The sequence below is a fragment of the Zalophus californianus genome, chromosome 2 (genome assembly GCF_009762305.2).
Source record: "Zalophus californianus isolate mZalCal1 chromosome 2, mZalCal1.pri.v2, whole genome shotgun sequence".
Taxonomy (NCBI): Eukaryota; Metazoa; Chordata; class Mammalia; order Carnivora; family Otariidae; genus Zalophus; species Zalophus californianus.
Window position 1 is genome coordinate 202,405,720 of NC_045596.1, and position 22,922 is coordinate 202,428,641.

Consider the following 22,922-nt stretch of genomic DNA (forward strand, 5'->3'; position numbering starts at 1 on the left):
GCTGTCACCTGAGTGATACCCACTTCATGGTATACTTCATCACTATTAAAATATTTTTAAATATTTTTATTGACAAGGACAGTTGCCATAATATATTGCATTAATTTGTTAAAACATCTGTTATTGAAATAATTGGAATAATCATTTTATTAATACAAATTGTGGATATATACATATAAAGACATAGGAAAATGTGAAAAGTAAACCAAAATAGCAACAATGACCATCTCTGAATCTTTCATTTTACTTATGCTAATTTTATGCTAATTTTTCATCCTAAGATACATTGTTTGCATGGTTTTTAAAAAGGAAGAGACAAATAAAAAGAATTTACAATTACAGCATTCACAATTTCTACAAGTAAATCTCTGAATTAGCTAGCTAGAAGGTACTCCCACAAATAATCCATACAATTTATTCTTAATACATATGTACTTGCTGAACTAAAAAAGTTGAAATATTTACTCACACAAGCTCTAGATACTCATCGTCCATGCTGAAGTCCTTGCAGGGAAGTGTGATCTGACCATGAGAACGGAGAAGACTTAGGGCTTATGACCCACGCCCCTCACTGGTAGGGGCAGCGAAGGGAGACTGGCAGATTAGCACGCTCTGCCACAGTCAAAAGAGAGTTACAGACCAATCTTAACTAGAACCCGGGTTTCCAACTGCCAAGGAAATATTGGATACCTGTCCAAACCCCACCTCCATTCACCCCGTAACACCAGAAACCAGATTCTCCACCATCAGACAGGTGATATGAGGACCCTCCTAGCTTTCTTGCTAATTAGGGAGAAAGGAAAGAAAGCACCAGTAGGTGTAGCCTAGTAAAAATTAAACCAAACTGAATTCACATGTTCAATAAAGGAAAGCATTTGGGTTTGTCAAAGTTAACCAAAACCCTAACTAAAAACCAATGACACTACCCAATGAAAACGAGTAGTGCTCTAAGAAAGGGTTGTTTCTGTCGCCTTTAGACAGTCAGGATCATACGTGGTACTATTTTATTTCTCTTTCTAGATAATCATTATCTTGGAGCAACGTAGGTCTATTCATAGTTACCTGGAGAAGAGTGAACTTTCTTTTGAAAAATAAACTAGAATTCTGCATTCAGAATTACTGTGGCTTGATCCAGCAGCAATGCTAAGAACGCTTTCTATAATTTCTCTTATTTTAAATGAGACAAATATCAAAATACAGCCTGCTCTTATCCTTTTATGAGCACAACAGAAATGTAAATACTGCTCTGAATTGTGCATGAGGACTCAATATTGCCATTGTTGGGATTATGTACACTGAGCCATTATATCAATGAAAAGATAAGCACCTGAATAATTCTACTAGGTTGTTTCAAAAACATTTTATTGTTATCCCAAAAAATCCAAATATGCATTTTAAATATAATCTATATAAATGAATTTGCATGCAGACCATTCACTGTCCTAAGACCTCCCATGCAAAAAACCTCATACTAAAGAGAAATGGTTTGTCAAGATTATCTTATTGCTTTATCCTTTTTTCAGATTCTTAAGGATACTCTAAGTACGATAGGTTAGATCATAAAAGTAAAAGCAAGGCTCCCCAACCTTGTCTCTTTTGGCATTTGGACCAGCTCCCTCTTCGTGGCAGGGGCAGGATGAGGAGTACCATTGTGGCCTCAAACCACCAGATGCCAGCAGCACCCTTGCCCAGTTATGAAAACCAAAAACTTCTCTGGACACTCTGACATCCACTGGCCACGGGGGCAAAACTGCCCCAATGGAGAATGAGCAATACAAAGGGAGACAGAAGGCCTCCCCATGGAATTTGTAGTGGCCTCCCAGGGAGGTGACCCATGTCCCTCCACGGACAGAACAGAGAAGCTGAGACAGACGGGATCCAGGTGGGGAGAGAAGTCTCCCTTTGTCTCCCTGTCCTTCTCCAAATCCATGTAAAGGCCAGTGGTGGGGTGGGAAGGGAAGACATCCCAAACATAGCTGGAACACAAGAACATTCCACCTACACAGCAGTATCATTAAGGAAATTCTAAGAGAAGAAAACAGATGAACCCATCTGTGGCTGAGTGAAGCCCAGAGTGTGGCCCGGGGGGCAGCTCATCCCAGCCAGAGCTGGTCCAGTCCCATGGAGGGGACGGGGGAAGGGGGGCTTCTGACAACTCCCACCCACAAAACCCAAAGGACAATGTTCTTTCCACGAATTAACCACCTGTCAAGACTGTTTATAGAAATACAGAAATCTTCAGCCCCGACAAGGTAAAGTTCATGGGGAAATTTAGAACACTAAATAAACACCTATCAGGAAGGGAGGAGTCTCAAATCCTTGACCACAGCTTTGATCATTAAAAAACATGAATCAAAGCAAATTAAAACCCAAGTAAGAAGAGGAAAGGAAATAATCAAGACCAGAACAGGTATCAGAGAAACAGACAATATAAACACAGTAGTGATAATCAATGACACCAAAATCTGGTTCATGGAGAAGATCATTAAAATTGACCAACCTGACTGATGAGGAAAAAAGGAGAGAAAATTCAAATTCACAGCATCCAGAACCAGAGAAACAGCATCATTATAGATTCTCAGATCCTGAATGCACGCTAAGGGAAGATTATAAGCAGCCTGATGTCCGTGAATCTGAAAACCTCAGGTGTTTCTTGGTGGGGTGGGCGGGGATGACCTTCCCTCAAGGGGCACTCGGCAGCACCTGGAGACATGACTGGTGTTCACCGCAGGAGGGAGGGCACAGTCCGGTGGTTGGAGGTGTGGGGTGCTGCTGAACATCCCCCACACCCAGGACCACCCCAACCACCCAGGACTGTGCGGTTCAGAATGTGAGGAAGGTGGGTGCATGGCCAGCGTGAGTGGCAGGCCGATGACAGAGGCGGCGGCGGGCTCGCAGCAGTGACGCGGGGGAGTCATGGGGGCGGCCAGAGCTGTGGCGGCTCCCTCACTGCTGCGATCCCCTTCGGGACAAAGTGTTGTCCCCTTATTATAGGGGACAGTTGCATCTCGTAGGGGCAGTTACTGTGGCCACCGTGCAAGCTGAGGACAGAGCTGGGGGCATGGTGGGCAGCCTGCCGCAGGCTCCGGCGATGGACCCCATGTGAGACTGCCCCACATCGCTGAGCATGGCCCTGCACCTCTGATGCTCGCCACGTTGTGAAGGACTCCTCCCCAAGGAGGAGCAACCCAACATCACCAACAACAGACTGTCCCCAGAGGCAGGTCTGCACCAAAGTTCTGTCCATCCAGTGCTCCCTGCATGGGGAGTGAGCATCCTGGGGGGTGTTCTCTGCATCATGCTGGGTCCCGGGTGGTGGGGCTGACAGCCGAGTGCAGAACCCCTTTATCCAGCCCCACTGAAAGGGAGGGTGCACCTCATATCCTTGGTAATAAACTCCTTTTCTGCCTAAACAAGCCAAAGTAAATTCTGCTCTTTCCAACCCAGAACCCTACACAATCCGTGGAGGAAACAGGCAGGGGTCTGTTCCTCCCTTCCAGGAGGCTGCCTGATTCCGAGCCCTGAGGAGGCCTCAGGGCTCATCTCTGCTGAAGCAGACGGCAGGGAGAGTTTAACAGGAAAAGCTTGGGGCGCCCGACTGGTTCAGTCAGAAGAGCATAGGACTCTTGATCTCGGGGTCGTGAGTTCGAGCCCCATGCTAGGTATAGAGATGACTTAAATCAATAAACAAACTTAAAAAAAAAAAACACTAAAAATTAAGAAAAATAAAAATTAAATAAAAGGAGAAGTTTGTCTTCTACCTCCCTGAAGGCTCTTACACAAAACTGAAGTCCCACTGAAGGGCTACCATGTTCCTGCCTGTGGGGATGGACCCCAAAGTCAGCATCGCCTTCTGAGGATATCAAGTAAGCCCAAGCAGATGTTAGCGAACAGAGATGTGAACATATGAAGTGCCCCCAAGCGACACATGAGGGGACAGAGGAGCATCATCAAAGGGTCCACCCAAATCTTACCGCATTCATCCACGCAAATCTCTTCCGGAGCGATGGGACACCATGGATGCATCTTCTCTTCCCCTGAACCATGTCCGCATGTGGAGGCTGCAGCGGGCTGTGGGATGTGCTCACCAGCACTGGGAGGGGAGGTCACAGCCCCGCCATCACCCGTGTTCACAGGCAGGTGAGCGGTGGGCACACCCCACGGGGCCTTCCTGAGCACACGGGAGCTTTGGGCATTTCACGAATGTGTGGCAGTCAGACGTGTGCGTCCCTGCTCTGTGGTCACCAGCTCTGTGCCCAGCTCCCATGTCCCCCACGCATAGCAAAGCACCCACCACCAATGCCACGTGGCAGCCTCTCCTACCAGCACGAACGAGTGAAAGCACAGACAGAGAAGCCCCATTCGGGGGTTCCAGTTCTCTTCACGGCCGCCGCGGGCCCGCGCACACACTCAGCACACCTACTGCCACCTGCCGCCCACCACGGAGACCCCACAGACCTCCTCGGAGCCTCCCCCACACCCTCCACAAACACGGCGCCTGCTAGGAGTCACCCCGTCTGTCCGAACAGAAGGCACCCTCTCCTCCCGCGTCCCACCGCTGGCCCCCTGGCTCCCGGCCCGCACGGACACATGGAGCGCAGGGAGCCCACAAGGGACATTACCTGAGCAGTCCCCATCACGGCTGGGCTGGGTGCAGGCCGAGGGCGTCCAGCGGCAGGTGCTCTGAAACCGCGCCGGGCTTATGGCCGCGCCTCACGTGGTGCCAAAGCCTAAGATGAGGAATGGATAGAAATGGGGAAAATATGATAAAAAAAACATAAGCAAACTCCCCCTGTGGACAAGAAAACACCCAGAATGTGCACAGACAACATGGCAGCAGGCGGTAATCACAACAGCAGAGAACAGCGATGTGGCAGAGAAACTGCCCATAAGGAGTGAGGCCAGCGTAAGAAAGACCCTGAAATGCTGGGTATGTACACACAGACCCGTGTCCATGGCACGAGAAAGAGGTCATTTCTCAAGCAGCACACGACACAACGAGACGTGGCTTTCCCACCTTCAAGGTAGAGAACCGGAGAGAAATAATACAACCATGTTTTTTTTTAAGATTTTTTTATTTATTTATTTGAGAGAGAGAGAGAGAGAGAGAGCACACGAGATTCAAGAGGGTCAGAGGGAGAAGCAGACTCCCCGCTGAGCAGGGAGCCCGACGCGGGACTCGATCCCAGGACTCCAGGACCATGACCTGAGCCGAAGGCAGTCGCTTAACCAACTGAGCCACCCAGGCGCCCTACAACCATGCTTTAAACCAGGGTACGATTCTCAAATAAGCTGACGACAGAAGCCGTATTTGTGAAGCCAGGCTAGCTCTGCAACCCCAAGAAACAAGAGCGCTACCAGGAATATTAACAACTGCTCCTTCTCTTTCCAGGGGGAGAAACAGCACCAGACCCTGATGAATCTGAGGGATGCAAGAGCATGTATTTTGATAAATTCTTAACCTCTCTGCTCCTCTCATTGGAAACTAGTATGGACCCCACCACCACGTGCATCTGCTGAAACAGGACAGGGGTCTCTTCCAGGGGGTTGTTGATAACATCACGCAGTGTGTTTGTTCCTACTGAGTGGGCACAATCACGGAACACGTACCTACACACACTTCACGCACCCTCAGAAACCATGCTCGTGTTCTGTAACTTTCCATGGAGGCCAGAAACCCTGCATAGTCACTCACCTTCCGAAACCTACTCCGTCCCCAGAGTCTCTGACCAAACACGTTACCAGATACCATGTGCTTCCATTCAAATGTATGAGCCTCACAAAGTAGGAAAATCAGCTGTTTTAGGTAGGCAGGCATACTCCGCAAATACTGACTGTGAAGAACGCGCAAACCGGAAAGCAATCCCAGGTTCCTGTACCCATTAGGACATCTGCGGTGACTGTCACCTAAGCTGTGTGTGTATTCCCAGGCATCTCCTCCTGAAAGTTCCAGAACAACACTCTGCTCCTCACTGGCATTACTCACATCCCGTACCAGGATTTCTCCTTTGTTTCTTGCCTGAAGACTCACACGGACGCAGCAGATCTCTTCTTGTTGGGCATTTGGGTTGTTTCCGGTTTTTCCCAACTGCTAGGAATTCTGCACATTTCTATATGCTTCTCAGTGGGTTTGTGCAAACACACTTCTGGGAGTGGCCTTAGTGGGTCACAGGCCATGCGTGTGCCAGGGCCCACATCACCTATCGCCAGGTTTTCTGTGGGTCTCTGATGGAAGAAGAATTTCCCACTATTCTCACAGATTTGCAAAAACTTTTGTTATGATTACCGACCAAATATATTTCCATGCAGACTGCCTGTTCCATAGACTTGTCTACTTCTTTAGGTGGGAGTTGCTACTATGTAGCATCTCTGTATATATTCCAGACCACCTGCTGCAACACTCCTCCTGCCTTCTGATGCCTTTACTTCACAGTGGTGGCTTTCAGCAATTTACACGGGCCTAATGGGATTTATGTCCAAATCTATCACTCCCTTCTTTAAGGGCTTCTATCATTTTATCTTTCCAATTCCACGATTTAAAAAACATATTTGACTACATTTTGTTTTAGCATTTCTACAACTATTTCTAATGATTAGATCGTTAATGTGTTTGAAACTTTGAGTTGTGAGATAGAAATGTGCTCTCCAATGGCTAACCAATTATCCCAATAATCTGCTGAATAATCCATATTTTCTCCACCAACTTGAAAATGCCACTTGTACAGAAAAGACGGTCCTACAGGTCAGTTTATCTCCTGTAGCATTGGGACCTGTGTTTCTAAGGAGATCAGAATGCCCACCATTCAGATTTTCTTTAAAACTCTTAGACAATCTTAAAATTTATTCTTCTGCCTTGACTTTATTATCCCTTAATCAAATCTCTACTCCCTACCTTCAGGGCCCTCCCAACAGGAATTCGATTGAAATTGTATCGCGCGCGCGCGCGCACACACACACACACACACACACACACACACACGCTCATGCACCTGAAGTGAAGTGATAGGTTTTAATACTGAGTTTGCCATTAAAGGGGCTCCCCCTACCTAGCACTCGGTAAAGTTTTATGTCCCTTCCAAGTATTTCAGTTTTAGGGTTTCTTCCCTATAGACTTTATGCATTCCTGTTTTCTCCCAAGGTGTTCTGCAGGGTTTACTGTTTCTGAGAATGGATGCATTTTGCCATCACACATGGTACAGTTCATGATTTTTATCTACTGATCTTACATTTGTTTTACATCCTTGTTCCTACTTACCTATAGATTTTGTATGGCCTCTTCCTTTCTCCACTGGACATTTCTAACATTTCATGTCTTTTGCTTTCCCATGTAACCTTAACTGGAGACCCCAGAATAATTGGGGCCAAGAGTGACCTTTCTGGTGTTGCTGCTTTGATCCACAGTTTAGTATTCCCCAATCATTACTATGCTTGCTGTGGGGTCTCTGATTATAACCTGAAGCCTGTTTAGGAAGTGTCCTGCCATTACTCTTAGAATTTCATCCTAAGTGGCTGCTATGGTGTTTCAAGGTCATTCAGGGTCTCCTGATACAACCATGTGTGTGTTTTTTTTCAACATGCTCGTCTTATAGCTTACTACGATAGAGATGCTATTATTGAAATACTCTTCCATTTATGGAACAAACCCATTTGGTCATATTAAATATATACCTAGATACAATTTGCTAATATTTTATGAAATTTATATTTATATTAAGTGAAATTAGCCTTTTTCTGCTATATTAACAAGTCTGGGAATTACTCATTAAAAGAGAGTGATGGTTATAACTCTGAACTAGTTAACACAGAATCATCAATTTGTAGAAGTTTGTGCAGAATTTACCTATAAAACTGATCCAGTGACTTTCATAAAAGAACATCTAAGAAAAATTTTAATGGACCATTCACATTTTCTAGATTTTGCTGGATCAACTTATGTCACTTATATTAACCAAGAAAACCAATCATTTCATCTTGATTTTCAAATTTCTCAGCAAAAATTTCTGCAGATCATATGGCCCTTTTAACTAATGATTCTATCGTGTTCATCTTTAATCTTCATATTCTTAGATTTTCTCTTAATTTTCTTTATGAATCTTGCCCAAGTTTAGCTATCTGCAAGACATTTTTTAATGTTTATTGTGGTTGTTGTTGAATACAGATACTTTTTTATATGTTTTGTGGGAGTATAGTTAACATATGTTCTTTTAAACATCAAGAATTCCATGTTGTATCTAATCCAATCTGAATAAACAGAGTATTTGTTTTTATGTTCGAGTTTCACCCAGCTATGTTTGTTGTGATTACTGATAAACTGGGACTTACACTGTCCTGATAGTTCACTTAATTTTTCTTTGTACTTTTTTACTCTTTACTGCCTTATATAGGATTTTTCCTTATCTAGGATTTTTCAGTACTTATATATTGTATTTCTCCAACAGTTTTAACATACACAAGTATACGTGTATTTTTCTAGCAAAGCCATTAATCGGCACCTCCAATTTCCTCTTGAATACAAGAGGAAACTTGGGATATTCACACTTGCCCTCAAGTTCACAAAGCCCTCCCCAGAGCACACCTGCCTTGACATTACTGTTGTGTGGGAACCAAAGGAAAATGTATTACTTATCCTAAAATCAATACTTATAAATAAATGTGTCCTCGATCGCTTGGCTAGCATCCTTCTGGGTTCATTATTCCTCATGCTCAAAAATATCTTCTCATTTTTTTTTTCAACATGGTCTCTGTGAGGCAAACTGTCCAGGTCCTTGTATGTCTGGAAAAGTCTTTATTTTGACTTCAATATTGAATGACAGACAAGGTATAGAATCCAAGAAATCCAACAGATAGCTTCAGGCACCTGTTGTTACCTTTGAGAAATTTCTCATTAATCTATAAGCAATTTCTGTTCTCTTGACTAAGTTTTGCAGGATTCTGTCTTTACCCTGGATACTGTGGTGTTGTATGAGGATGGGTCAAGATGTGCATCTTGCTTGTCTTTACTCTGGCCTAGCAGGTGGTACAATTTTTCTGTATCCACTTTTTTACTTGAGTTTTTAAATTACAGTTAACATACAGTGTGATATTAGTTTCAGGTGTACACTACAGTGATTCAGCACTTCCGTACATCACCTGGTGCTCATCAGGATAAGTGCATGCTTTCATCCCCATCACCTGTTTCTTGCAGCAACGCCTCCCCCCCACCCCCCGCCGCAACCCGTCTCCTGTCTGGTGACCATCAGTGTGTTCTCTGTACTTAAGGGTCTGTTTCTTGCTTTGCCTCTCTTTTTTGCCTTTTGCTCATTTGTTTTGTTTCTTAAATTCCACAGAAGTGAAATTATACGGTATTTGTCAGGTGGTACAATTTTTCAGTCTGAAAACAGTTTTCATCGATTTGGGAAGATTATCCGCCCTTTTATCACAAATACTGATTCACCCCATTATTCCTTTTTTTAACTTCTATCAGAAGCATTTTCTGCCTTTTGGATCTATGCACTGCATCCCTGGGATTTCTCATGTTCTTTTTGTGCTTAGTGAATCTCTTCAGCTTCAGCTTCTCGTTCACTAATTTTTTTTCAGCTACATCTGATCTGTGAATGTCTACTGAGTTTTAATTTCAAGGGCTATAATTTTTGTAACATTTCTAACCACACCACCTCCTACTCTTGCTGCAGAGCTGTCCTCGCTGCAAACAGGGCTACGAGCAGGGTACTAACTCCAGGACCCAGGATGCATTAGTGACATAGCCTCCAAACGTGGGTTACATAGCCACGGGGTAATGTTCCCTAACGTGTGAAGTGGAGATGGTAACAGGACCCACCTTGTAAGGACTAAGTGGGTCATTCATGTAAAGTCCTCAGAACATTGGTGGGAACATCTTAAGACTCAAAACATGTTGCAAACGTGGCCTGGGCGGGGAATGTCTGCCCTCACAGTCTATGCCCTGTGCACCTATTAATTCAGTTACACTAATCCAGGTGTTGGCAATGTCTGTTCTAATTTTCACCGCTCCCAATTTTGAGAAAGAAAACTAAATTCTCATTGTAAATTTCTCCCTTTTTCATGGCATCCCACTCCTATTTTATAGATGAGATTTAGGGTCTTTTTCTGAGTGTTCCTCTGGTCTATCCTTTAAATTTACTTTAACAGCAGGCTGCCCTGTGTAATTCAGTATGTTTGTCTTTCAAGTGAGGAGTACATCCGATGGCCTATTTTGCTCACCTCTCCGTCCCCTCATCTCTCACACCCAAAGTGGCCATGAGTCTTTCTTCTTGGGCTCCAGAAAGTTGAGGGGCAGGATGACAAGCATCTCCTTCCTGATTGGCTGGGAAAACATGGACTGTCCATCAGTGAAGAACTGGGCCCTTCTGAGTTCGCAGAGCTGGGGGAGGGAGAAAGGGGTGCTCCCCCACCTCCCAAGGGAGAACATTCAGGTCAGGACAGCAGGCCCCTTGGTGAGGGTCGAATCAGCACCTCTGAGCTTTTTAGACCCTCAAACCTCCTTTAGAATTGCACTGCATAATTGTAATATAAATTTAACCTTCCATTTTTATTCTTCAGTGCTGAAAAGAATAGGTTTTAAGAAATCACACATACACACACAGGCTTCAAGAATGCAAAGCAGAGAATGGTCCATATTTATATCTTACACAAGGTATTTTCCTTAATAAAAAAAATTAGATGAATATAGGAATCTACTTTCCAAATCACAAAATATTTTCCCGATTACTGCATATGTACATGAATATAGATATAACACCAAATATTACCTAATTTCTAATATCCACAAATATTTTAACTGATCTTTCCAAAATATCTCAGGTATTTTTTACCTTTTAAAAAGGAATATGAGGGCGCATGGGTGGTTCGGTTGGTTGAGTGTCCACCCCTTGATTTTGGCTCAGGTCATGGTCTCAGGGTGCTGAGATCAAGCCCCACGTCAGGCTCCACACTCAGCAGGAAGGCTGCTTGAGATTCTCCCTCTCCCTCTGTCTTTGCCCCTCCTCCCTTCCTCTCTAAAAAAATAAATAAAAATTAAAAAATAAAAAGGAACATGAACCACTACGGAACTGAAGAACATAACGTCTACTCTGCTGCTCCTCTATTATGAGAAAATACAGAAATGTCCAATTCTGTTTAGTTGGTTGAAAGGTAATCTACTCAATAACAAAAATATCTTCTATTATAGTTAAGAAGAGATGATGGCAAAGCATAACTGAATAATGCCAACAAGACAACCCCACATCATTCTACTTATCCCATTTTGCACTTACATGATGCAGAGATCAGTATTTCCCTCACTGGACCCCATCAGCCAAAGCAATCATCACCCCTCTTTCCAACAAATGTGAACTAACCGCTTTCCACATTTCTACACATGTGGAGAAAAAGTAGAACATGTTCACAGAGATGGGTACAGACCTTGACCCTGATGTAAATCCTAAATATCACACAGTAGGCTAAGGTCAGGACGTATGAACAGAAACATAAACAATGTGAAAACAAGTCATTCAATACTATCAGGTAAAGGCTATGATAGCATTATTTTTTCCTCTAAGCATTAAATTACAGGCACCCACTTAATAGCAAGCTTCAGTGTTTACAGAAATCTTATATACAAAAATATATACTCAAAAGCACTATTAAGTTCAATCAGTATGTTATGAATAGGAATTTTACTATACGCATGTTAGCATCATCACTATTGTTCCTTAAATTCAATTTTTCCTGTACTCCACAGCTGCATGTCTTAATTTCAATCTGATTTCTCCATCCAGCTTAGATATTTAGTTCATATATTCATGTAGTCTTCGAGATATTTTTTTAAGTTTATTTTTTTAGTAATCTCTACACCCACCGTGGGGCTTGTACTCACAGCCTGAGATCAAGAGTCACATGCTCCACCGACTGAGCCAGCCATGGATGTCTTCTAATTGATAATCTGTTATCCCCATCTTTATCATTGCCTGATGCACTCTCCTTAGCACTGAGAGCAAAGGCACATCGTTGACTTAATTCCATCTGTTTCTATCTGATCCCTATGTAACAAATTACTCTAGGATTACAGATTTAATTGAAATGTCATGGGCATCTCTTTATTAGCAAAAGAACACCACTCTCCACTACCTTCTCTAATACGCTATATCTTCTCTGACACAAACAGATTCTTCCTTCTTTCAAGTACCTGCTTCCTCCTCTCACTTTCACTGTCCCATCTTCCACTCTGATTGCTCTGCAGGAAGAGAGCAGAGTGGTCCCTGGAAGGCTGGAGGAGTGCAGAACGCTGCGGGACAGGGATGCACACTGCCACTTGGAACAAAGTCACGTACAAGGGCTGAGGCTTTGTCCATGGCCCTTCACACTCATGCAGCTGGGTCTCCAGCCTTCAGATTTCAGACTTGCAGCCTCTGCAGTTATGTGAGCCAACTCCCCACAATCAATCTCTCTAGACAGAGATATAGGTAGAGATACACATCCTATGGGTTTTGTGTCTTGGATATCCCTGACAAATATACATCTCAGTAGCAATCACATTGTGTTTGGTGGCAGGTAATAGAAAAATGAACTCAAACTCACTTAATAATAAAGGCGGTTTACTGGTTCATGTGGATGCCACGTCCAGAGCCTCAGAGTTGGTTTGATGCCTTGGCTCCATGATGCCAAGTACTTGGGAATCATGTCTTCTCCTTGTATCTTATGATCACAGCTACAACCCAAAGCTGATTACGCCTAATGGTGGCAGGACAGCTGCTCAGAACTCTGAGATTTTTTGCTCACTTACACGGAGAGAATGTGAGTTCCAGAAGCTGCCTTTGAAGAGAGGAAACCTCTTTCTCTGAAACCCCTTTCCCAATTTCAAAGACTTAGGTTATGTGCCCACTGGAACGCAAACCCATGGCCATGTGACACAGCTAGCTTCCTCCAAAGTCCCTGGGCTGCACTGGGACACGGGGATGTGGCAGTGGTAATGTTGTGTGGGCATTCCAACAGATATCGGGGTCCTAATGTACACATCAAGACAGCAGAGCTAAAAGTCTAGGCAGGATCTGTCACTGTCCAAGCTTAGAGTCTCCTCACAAGCTCTTACTTTTCCACAAGTATTAAAGCAGGAGACCCAATTCTGCAGCTACCCATGGGTGCCACTGTTCACAAAACGCCATCTAATCAAGTCTGGCTATTGCATTTAAACATGTGTCCCTAAGTAAAACAAGCACATTTCCAAATGCTAGAAATGTTTCAGATGAGGACTGAGTGAGGAAACCAACAGTGACAATATTAAGACATCCATCCACAAATCCCTGGGAACTGCTTTTCTTCTTCTGTCTTCAGTTTAAAAAATCATTAATAAGTTGGATAAGAAAACTCAAACCTTTTCAGATTCTCATGTTGAAAATGGTACTAAATTTGTTTAGTAAACAAGATTATGGGAAATTGTGATGTGGCATATGTCATAAACAAGAATTGTAGAAAAATGATTTACAGTGTAATGAGGTTCATTTATAGAATGTACTTCAAAAACCATAGGTGACAAAGAGCTGAGCATGAAATCCAATTAGCAGAGCATTAGGCATTTGTATTTTTGTATTTGCAATTGGTTTATAATTGTTGTTTTCATTAGCATAAGATGTGTAATGGTGTGTGTCAGAGAAGTAACTCTATGTTTTGCTTAATATTGTAACTAATGACTAAAAAGATAATAAGCAGAATTTCATTATAAGATGCATTTTGAACAATACTGAATAACCGTGTGTCTCCAGAGTCAGTAGAATTGGAGGATGAAAAGGCAGAGGTCAGCAATGGAGACAGTAAAAGCTGCATTAGGTTCATGTGAAGTCCACACTCTCCACAAAGAGAAGGCAGACCTGATACTCAGAGGTGCCTTCCAGATCATGAAGTTTAAGCGGGTTTGAGAGTGGATCAAGCTAAAGCCCAATGTTGCTGGAGGACTGATCCCCACAGAGAGGAAAGGACTTAAAACAAATCGTCAGCTGCAAATTGAAGTTCACAGTGGAGGTCTCCTGCCTGCGGTCCAGGGCTCCTCTAGGGCATCACAAACCAAGACAAAGTGGTACGAGGGTGCCCCATTCTTTTTAACAAGTCAGAAGGACCACAGACCAGTACTTCCCATGACAAAGTCTATTGCAGAAAACAAAATAGGATAGTCAAAGAAATCCTGACAACCACTCCTCGTGCTTGAAGAATGATGGCATCTCCATCCTCCGGTCATGCCCTCAGTGAGACCAGGGGTAGACAGTCAGCCAAGCCACTTAGTTCTTATCAACAGATCTACTCACATGAAAAGTAACTCCACTTGTTACTGAATTCAACTTAACCCACAGCAGTAGACACATTCTAAGATTTTTATTTATTTGAAAGTGCGTGCACATGCACACGCACGTGCAAGAGACAGAGAGACAAAGAGAGTGCACACGCGCACCTGCAAGCATGAGCAGGGGAAGGAGCAGAGGGAGAAGCAGACTCCCTGCTGAGCAGGGAACCTAATGTGGGGCTCCATCCCAGGACCCTGAGATCATGACCTGAGCCGAAGGCAGATGCTTCACTGACTGAGCCACCCAGGCGCTCCAACATGTTCTAGAACAACAGGAAGAACTTTTATCCATAGTCCTGTTTTTTCCCAGTGCTCTGCCACAAAGTGGGCACTTCAAACCAGGCAGGACCATGCTGGCTGAGACAGAAGCTGGAGGGGCCGAGACACCTGGGGTGCGTGACTTGAGCAGCAAACACACTGTGTGAGAGGGTGCGTGTGAACCCACACTCAGCAAGTTATCTCCTGAGCAGTAAAAGTTTAGATCAAATCCGGGGTCTGAGAAGAAGTGAAAAGATCTCAAATGGTGTCTCAACCGCAAACCACTAGACGTGGACCCACGTGAGGACACAGCAAGCATGCATAAAATGTGAAGAAGAAATTCTAATTTGAAAGGTACCATTTTGAAAGGTACTGAGTGTTAAGTACAAATGTTATGATAGGGTAAATTAGTCGGGCATTGACCTAGGGTAGGGTAATAGCCACTGCGACTTTATGGTGGGTCACGAGCTGGTGGGCTGCTCTGGGGGTAGCCTGCGCACCTACCTCTGCTTTGGAGAGACACCGCCTCTTACCCAGTCATGCACCTGCGGGGACAGAAGGGGGCTCTGTGTGGCATTTATTGACACGCCCGAGGAATCCACCTTGGGGCAGCTCACGAGTTACCTCCCCCAGGGCCACCCCTGAAGGCACGGGTCCCAATCGGCAGCTCCCTACTGTTCTGGGAAGGGGGGATGCCATTCCCAGTCCTCCCTGGTGCTAGAATTCCCTTCTCCCAGGGGCCGACTCCCTCCCATAGGAGAGAGGGGGCTTCCCCAGGTCTCAGCAGACCCAGGAACAAATTCTGAAAACAAGGAGAGATGAATATAACCCGTGCATGTCAGCCTCTGGGCCCCTCCTTCCTCGGTGAAATACACCATCACCAGCCACCATACAGGGCCTTCCTTTAATATCTATACACACAAACTCAATTCACGCCTTCTCCCACCCAGTGCCTGCACACAGAAGCACATCACCAATAGATTATATTCAACCAGCAGAAATCCAACCCAACCAACCTGGTGACATGTACACGGGGGACCTCCCTGTCACGTTAGAACACAGAACACATTATCCTCCTTGAGCTTCACGCCAGCCACGAGGCCGGTATCCACCACTGGGCAGGCACCCCTGAGCTGGATCACACCAAACGATACAACCTAGGGGAGCCACAGTCGGACTCCATCTCAGATCTGACGTCAGGGCCAATCATTAATACTCCAAACTACCTAATAAGTCACCCATTTGCTCTGCGTTTGATTTTATAACAAAACCCAGGTCTTAGCTTCCCTCCGGAGCTGCTCCTCCAGCTGTCTTTACCTCCCTGGTCCTCTGCTGCTCACTCACCTCCCTTTCCTTTCCTTTAATTTCCTGTTAGCCACTGTCTTCCTCATTTCAACGGTAGCTTTGTGTTCAAAGGGAAAAGAGGTAACAGTAAGGAGAAACTGCCTTTTGGATATGGGGGAAAGTGATTAGGTTGTACAGAAAACAGACCTGTCTCAACTGTAATCTCATTCTTTGGGCTTCCAGTGAGCATAAAACAAGAAGGTGTGAGCTTAGTGTTTAGGGGGAGAACACGAACACTCTGTGCTACCAGCCCACTGGGAAAATCCGAGGTCACCAAAGACTGTCACAGAGGAAGGAAAACTCCAAAAACAGGATGTTTATGAAGATTATGCCGGAAAACTCCAAAAACAGGATGTTTATGAAGATTATGCCATCTGAAGAAGGCGCCAAAATTCTGTGAGTCAAGATTATTTGAGATTCTCTGCCCGAGCTAGGAGATGCAGGGTGGAGGCAGGTGCATGGGTTACAACCGGCACCTGCACTCTGGGGAACACTGGGGTTTACGCACCCCAAGTCTTACACCTGGGGTAAGTAAGTATCTCTGCTGATCGCTCCTTTCAGTCTGGCTCTCCTTTGTCTTGCCCACTTCGTAAGGAGAATAATCTGGTATTCATCCTTTCATACAGCGCTCTCTATTTAGAAAACCTCCTTAGTGAGAAGAGGGATGTGACATTCAGAACAGTAAGTGAGTAGGAAAGCCCGCTGCCTCCCTGACCGATGGCTATGGGCACAAAGCTGCTTCATCGACTGTGATTTCTCCGAGCTCTGGCTTCCAACTCAAGCACCTAAAATTTCAGCTAGTCCCACAGTGAACAAGGCCAAACCCCTCATGCCTATGTCTGCCGTCTTTGCCTGGGAGGCGCCTGTCCCTCCTTCAGGACCATCTCCCTCTCAGTCCACACAGGCACATGCCCCATGCCAGGGCTGGGCCCACGACCCCACCCCTACACGTGGTGACAAGCCCAGAAGTGTGTATGCCGCTCAGGGACCAAAGGATGGTCATTGCCGTGGTTTTTTCCGGAACGCCTGGGAATGACCATTAGGGTGAGGCCAGGCTGCAGCTGCCTTGGGCTGCCAGGTGGTGGAGGCCACCTGAGAGAAGGCACAGTGGCCTCAGGCAGGGGTCGGAGCATCCACACCCTAATGACATCATCTGAGCCCTAAGATCTGGCTTCCGTGATCCTATATGCAGGTCCCATGCACAGCCTGTGTGTTTGCAAACCATAATGAGCCGAGTATCTCTCACTGGTAACAAAATAACCCTTCCTAATTGAGTAAGCTACAATTCTATCATTGTAATATGTTGCCTGGCATCTTCTGGTTCTAAGATCTTACCTTATTCCCAATTTTCCAATGGGGTTTCCAAATGGTCTTGGCAAAGGAAGTTAGCAAAATATAGCATCCTGTCTTTTCTGTCTTCAAAATGGAAGGGCTAGGAGGGAAAACCCAACAAGAACTAAGAGTCCAGGTTGAAATCTCTATGGAGTTTCCCACAGAAATGTAATTGTAAGTGTTGGTTAGGTTCCCAGGCGTGTTCATGTCCAAACAAATGAGAAAAGATTAACTCACAGTGGTATACAGGATGTGGAAAAACGATAGCTTAAAAAATCATAGTGCAGACCCTTCTGGAACCTTAGAAACTACAGGTGGTTTGGGAGTTCAAGACAAACAACACTAAGGACATTCTGAAACACAGCCGTCCTGACACCAGGAACCACCAGAATTTGGGAATGAGTTGGCATTCCCGGGAAGAGCTTTGGAGAAGGTGGGGGTTGAGTGAGGCACGGGAAACGTGATGAGGAGCATCCCAGCCCCAAAGGCAGCTCCTCAGCACAGACTCACCCAGCTTTGTGGGTGATCATGGAAACGGCTTCCCTGGATCCGGGAAAGGCCTCCGACAAAGCGAGAGAGGACCAGGGAGGACCATGGGGGAAAGGTAGAGCTGCAATTTGTAAAGCCCCGTTCCTGGTACAACTCCGCCACGTTGTTTATCCTTGGCATTATAAAGGGAAAAAAAAGTAACTTTTGACAACTGCAGTTCACTTAGGGAGCAAATCCCATTCACTGCAAATTCCTTGAGCATCTGAAGCTGTAGACAAAGGAGGATGAGTTGGTATAAATTAGTGTAGGACAAACGGTGCCCTTTCTGGGTAACTTAAGCTGAATTAGAGTGAAAACATTTTAAGAAGGTTTCAAGTACCCTGAGTGATGAAGAAGGCAGTAACTTTGCACCTTCAAATATACTCGTGTTAGAATTTTCCTGCAAAAATTCAAGGCTGCTGAGCCCGTGTTAATTTCTTCAACTGACCACACATTGGAAAGTGTAGAACACAGAACCAACTACGACAGGTCTACCCCTCCTGTTGTCACCACAGTGCCGGATTTACTCCAAAAGGGAAAGACGTGGATGGCTCCAGAACAGCATCCAGACGCCCCACAGAGAACATGACCTCACTGCTGAACAAGCCCTAGGGCCTGAGCATCTGCAGAAATTGAGCACAACACAGAGTCCATCACCGTGCTCCTTCCTCCAAACGCACGCAAGAGTCAGAACTGGAGACACATCTAAGATGAAGAGGAAAGTGGGTTTCTGAAAAATCCCAGAATCGTGGAACTGAAACAGACTTCAAGGAATCAGCTACAACAGCTCTGCCTTCAGGAAATTCAACAACCCATTGTTAAATATGTGGCTGCCCCGTTTTTAAGGATTTCTATGACGAGAATTCCACATGCGTGTGTCACACCTCTTAAATTCACAGCGAGCACCCCTCCCGACCTACTCGGAAGGAAGCTGGAGACTCACATTAGACCCCTAAGTTGAATGTATTTAACGGATACATCATTTCATCTATAATTTAACTTCAAATTTCTCTTGAAAGCGCTCGAGTTGTATCTTCTTCCCAGAGTTAGAAAAATGTTCTTTCCAATCAACAGTGCAGTACAAACAGAACATCCTCATTCATGACACTCGAAATGTTCAGCATGAGCATCGCAGAGTGGGAATATGAAATTCGAGGGGAAGTATGCTTCTCCGGCTCAAGCAGAGAGTCCCTTTGGCCCAAGGCCTTCTGTTTTCCAGGAAAGCCTCAAATATTGTGACTGCCTCTAGATACTAACTGGACGGTGGGATTTGAGTTTTATAGTCAGACTGACAACAGCAAGCTGAGTTCTGAATGTGCACGTTCCCTGATCCCCCATCTGCAAGCCCTCCGCCCGGAGGTACCCGAGCCATCCCCATGCCTTCCGGGTCTGTGTGCTCCCCTCGCCAGCCAGCTGACCTCCAAGGGCCCGCTCACCTTCCATCAGTAAACATGGGATGAAAGACAACATGCAGATCAGAGGCCGATCGCTTACATGGACTTCACAGTCTGTGTAGCAAGGAATAAAGCATGAGCAAAAACAGCTACGGGGCCAGGGATACACCCCGACTATAAGCAGACAGGAAGAGATCGCTTGGAGCGTGAACTAGACTGGGAGAGATTACTCCGCACTGGAGAAACACAGGAAGTTCTGTGCACAGGACATGACATCAGGGCCAAACCTGCTGAGACCCGAACGGGATGGGAGCCTGACGGTGTAGCACAGGAACAGCCAGGACTATGTCTGGCTCAGCAGATGGTGCAGGAGTGCCAACAGGAAAGTAGATTCCACGAGATCAGGACACCTGAGCGCAGGCCAGGAAAGCTGGGCACATTTCAGGCTGGAGGGGACCCAGTGATGACCGAGACCACGTGTGAGATGGCCGGGGCCAGCGCAGGAGTGGGGGTCACTGCAGGGGTCAGGGTCAGCACGGGGGTCAGGGTCAGCATGGAGGTCGGGGCCAGCACGGGACTCAGGGTCAGCACGGAGGTTGGGGCCAGCACGGAGGTCGGGGCCAGCACGGGGGTCAGGGCCAGCATGGAGGTCAGGGTCAGCACAGAGGTCAGGGTCAGCATGGGACTCAGGGTCAGGCGGGAGGTCAGCACAGGGGCCAGCGTCAAGCATCTGGGTTAGGAGGTGGATTTGGAGGCAGGAAGAAAGCACTGGCCATGGCCATGGCCGGCATGGAAGGTGCAGTATTGGGCAGATGACCTCTGGCACCCACCACATCCCTCCTGGGGTCCAGCAGTGAGTGGATGTCTGGGGTCGGCCATGCACAGAGCCACAGGGGCTAACAGCTCTGGAGCAGCACTGGTTCTTCCAGGTCCACGGTCAGGCCACGCCGGGCCGCGCCCTCCAGAGCCCTCCTGCGCCCCAGAGACTGACACCACACAGCGAGGGCCGGGGTCCACGAGAGCGGGGGCACAACACTGAGGCCTCCACGCCACGTGCTCACCGCACACCTCCTGGGGCCCCTCGCGTGGGCCGTCCTAACCCTCACAGCCTCTCTGTGCCTCTCACCTCCTCACCCCCTGCAGAGTATTCAAGGCCCTGGAGAACCCAGGCCCTTCTCCACCTCTTTGGAGCCCAGGCATTTCTCCTTTCCCTGAACATCTGTGTTGGAAGTTATGACAGTGGGTCACTCACTGCATCTCGTCTCCCCGTGTCTCCATGCAAGTCCATTCACTTACCTCCCGGGGCCAGCCCCACGGGGCGAGAACCGGTCCCAGAGAGGGGAGCCAAACATTACATGGGTTTGAGACCCTCCCGAGCCCGTGGCCCCTAAGCCCACATGTGCTTGAAGGTTCACAGGAGCCGGCTTTCATCAGCTGTGGGCTCGGACAGCGGGGGATGCCACCCTTGCGCCTACCCCAGAGCCCCACGCAGAGCAGGACACGTGGTAAGGGCTGAGAAGACACCTGGATGGGTCAAGTCCCACGTGCCGGTTACCGTCACACAACCAAGGTGGAGAAGATGAGCAAAACATGGCCCCAGAGCAGGCATCCCCCTGACGCCGTCCCAGAGCGGGGAGGGAACACAGACACTGGCCTACTGCGACTGGGGCGCTGGCTCCCCACAGCTGTCCGCCAAGGGAATCCTGATGCACGGTAGGCACAGGCGTCCCTCCCCCAAGCCCACTTACACTGTGCTGTGCTCAGGAAGCCATGTCGCCCACAGCAGCTCCCCCGAAACCATCACTGACATGATATGCAAGATCAGCACGTCCTTCCCGCATTTCACAACTGTTTCCACTCACCTCGTTAATTTAATGTGTACATATTCTCCAGTATTTACAATCCTTCCCAATTTGGGGAAGAGATGCGCCCTGCAGAGGCTGCCTAAGACTGGCACCCATGCGGTTGAGAGAGACCCAGACGTGCCTCAGTTTCTCTTAACAAAAGAGATAATATACATCTAGAAATCAAGATTGCAAGAGCCACTCTTAAATTCCTTAAATTGTTTTCTCTTGGAGATGCTTTTTGCTGTATTATTTTCCCAAACAGCCTCATTAATTCAATAAAGATATATTAATAATAATTACCGTTTAATGGTTGCTTTCTGTGGGTCAGAACTATGTGTATTCACAACCAAACATGTGCTGAGTTCTGGGAAGGGAGAAGGAAATGTGCAGAAGGGACCGTGACAAGGTCACACTGGTCACAATGTATCTGGGTGGTTGGCCTGCAGGCAGGAATGTAAAGGGTCTACGTGGCGAAAAGCCTACAGGGAAAGAGATCAAGGGAGTCACAATTGTGACCTAGCCTCTGAGGGACATTAGGATTCAGGTGGGTGACAAAACGACAGAGGGTCACCAAGGAAGAGAGTGTGAGGGAGCAAAGCAGGGAGGGGCTATAGGTGAGGGGTGGGGTGTGGGCATGGTTTGGGGCCACATAGCAGGAGCAAGAAACAATCCCACTTTGGAGAGGCAGGACCATTCACTTCACACTTCTCAAAAAAATGTCACCAAGGCACAGCCCACTGTGAGAAAATACATATGCATTCACACACACCTAGAAGGGTGCATACAGATGTGCGTACAGACTTCCATGGGTACACACACATGCAGATGCACTCCTGCGTGTGTGCGTGCCCAGAGGTGTGTGTGTGCAAGCCTGCTTGGGTGCACACATATACACATGAATACACATGCTTGTGCATACCTGCAGCCAGGCACACACACACACACACGGGCACACACAGACACACGTGTGCATAGCGGCAGTCAGGCACACACACACGGGCACACACAGAGGTTTTTCTCCTGTGGACACCAAGATCTTATCACGACATCTCAATGCTGGACAGCAGGACGGTGGTCCTCCATCTAGCTGGGAGGTCCAGGTCTCCGTTCCCAGCACATGGATGCTGCATGCGTGAGCAGCTCCGTGGGTCCTTCATGGTGGCTGCATGGTTGTATACAATTGTGAAAATAGTGTGCAAACAGTTCCCAGGTCCAGCTGACTCGAGTGTCAGTACTAAATTGACATCATAGGACTTCTTACTAGCCTCTGCAACAAAGCCCCTTGTCGTCTTTAAAACAGCCCTGCCCTGAACATCTGTAACACATATTCACTCTGACAACTCGGGAACCATGTAAATACCACCACACGACAGTCCTCACACAGGCGCGGGGCCTCTGAAGCGTCTCGTGTCCAGGAACAACAACATGAGATCTGCAGGAGGTCAACTGGCCATGCTGGGATAGACTAGTGCCGGCAGACACGAAGAACAGGGTGAGGCAGTTTCCCAAAAAAGCAGACCTGCTCTAAACGCTTATGAAGCGTCCCCCAGCAGTGCGGTTTTCCCCATGCATTTCTTCTGTGTAACCACTGCTTCATTAAGGCCAGCAAAAATGCTTACCCAATTACTGTAAGGACAACATTAATTCACCACGTTTAAGTGCTTTTGATAATCCAAAGTGAGTTCACAGTTAATATCAATTATTTGATATGCATTATTAGCAAAATGCGTTTTTGCAAAATGTGCCTTGTCGTCTCGTGGGTCGTGTCAGGTACACAGAGCCAGCCCCCAAATCACATGGAGTGGGCCGAATGTGACGACGTCCCACCTCCTCTGCCAACGTCAGATATGCCTGAGTCCTCTATTCCGGCGCTTCTAACCCCAAAGGCCCAGG

The 22,922-nt window shown here is 46.6% G+C and overlaps 1 protein-coding gene across 1 annotated transcript in view; it reads right to left on the minus strand.

Annotated features, from left to right (window-relative positions):
- DLGAP2 (DLG associated protein 2) overlaps positions 1-22,922 on the minus strand; it is an 808,900-nt gene that overhangs the window by 714,823 nt on the left and 71,155 nt on the right. The window contains exon 2 of the mRNA XM_035726383.1: positions 4,623-4,730. Within this exon, the coding sequence (XP_035582276.1) occupies positions 4,623-4,637 (15 nt within the window). The 5' untranslated portion in view covers positions 4,638-4,730. The remainder of the gene's footprint in view (positions 1-4,622; positions 4,731-22,922) is intronic.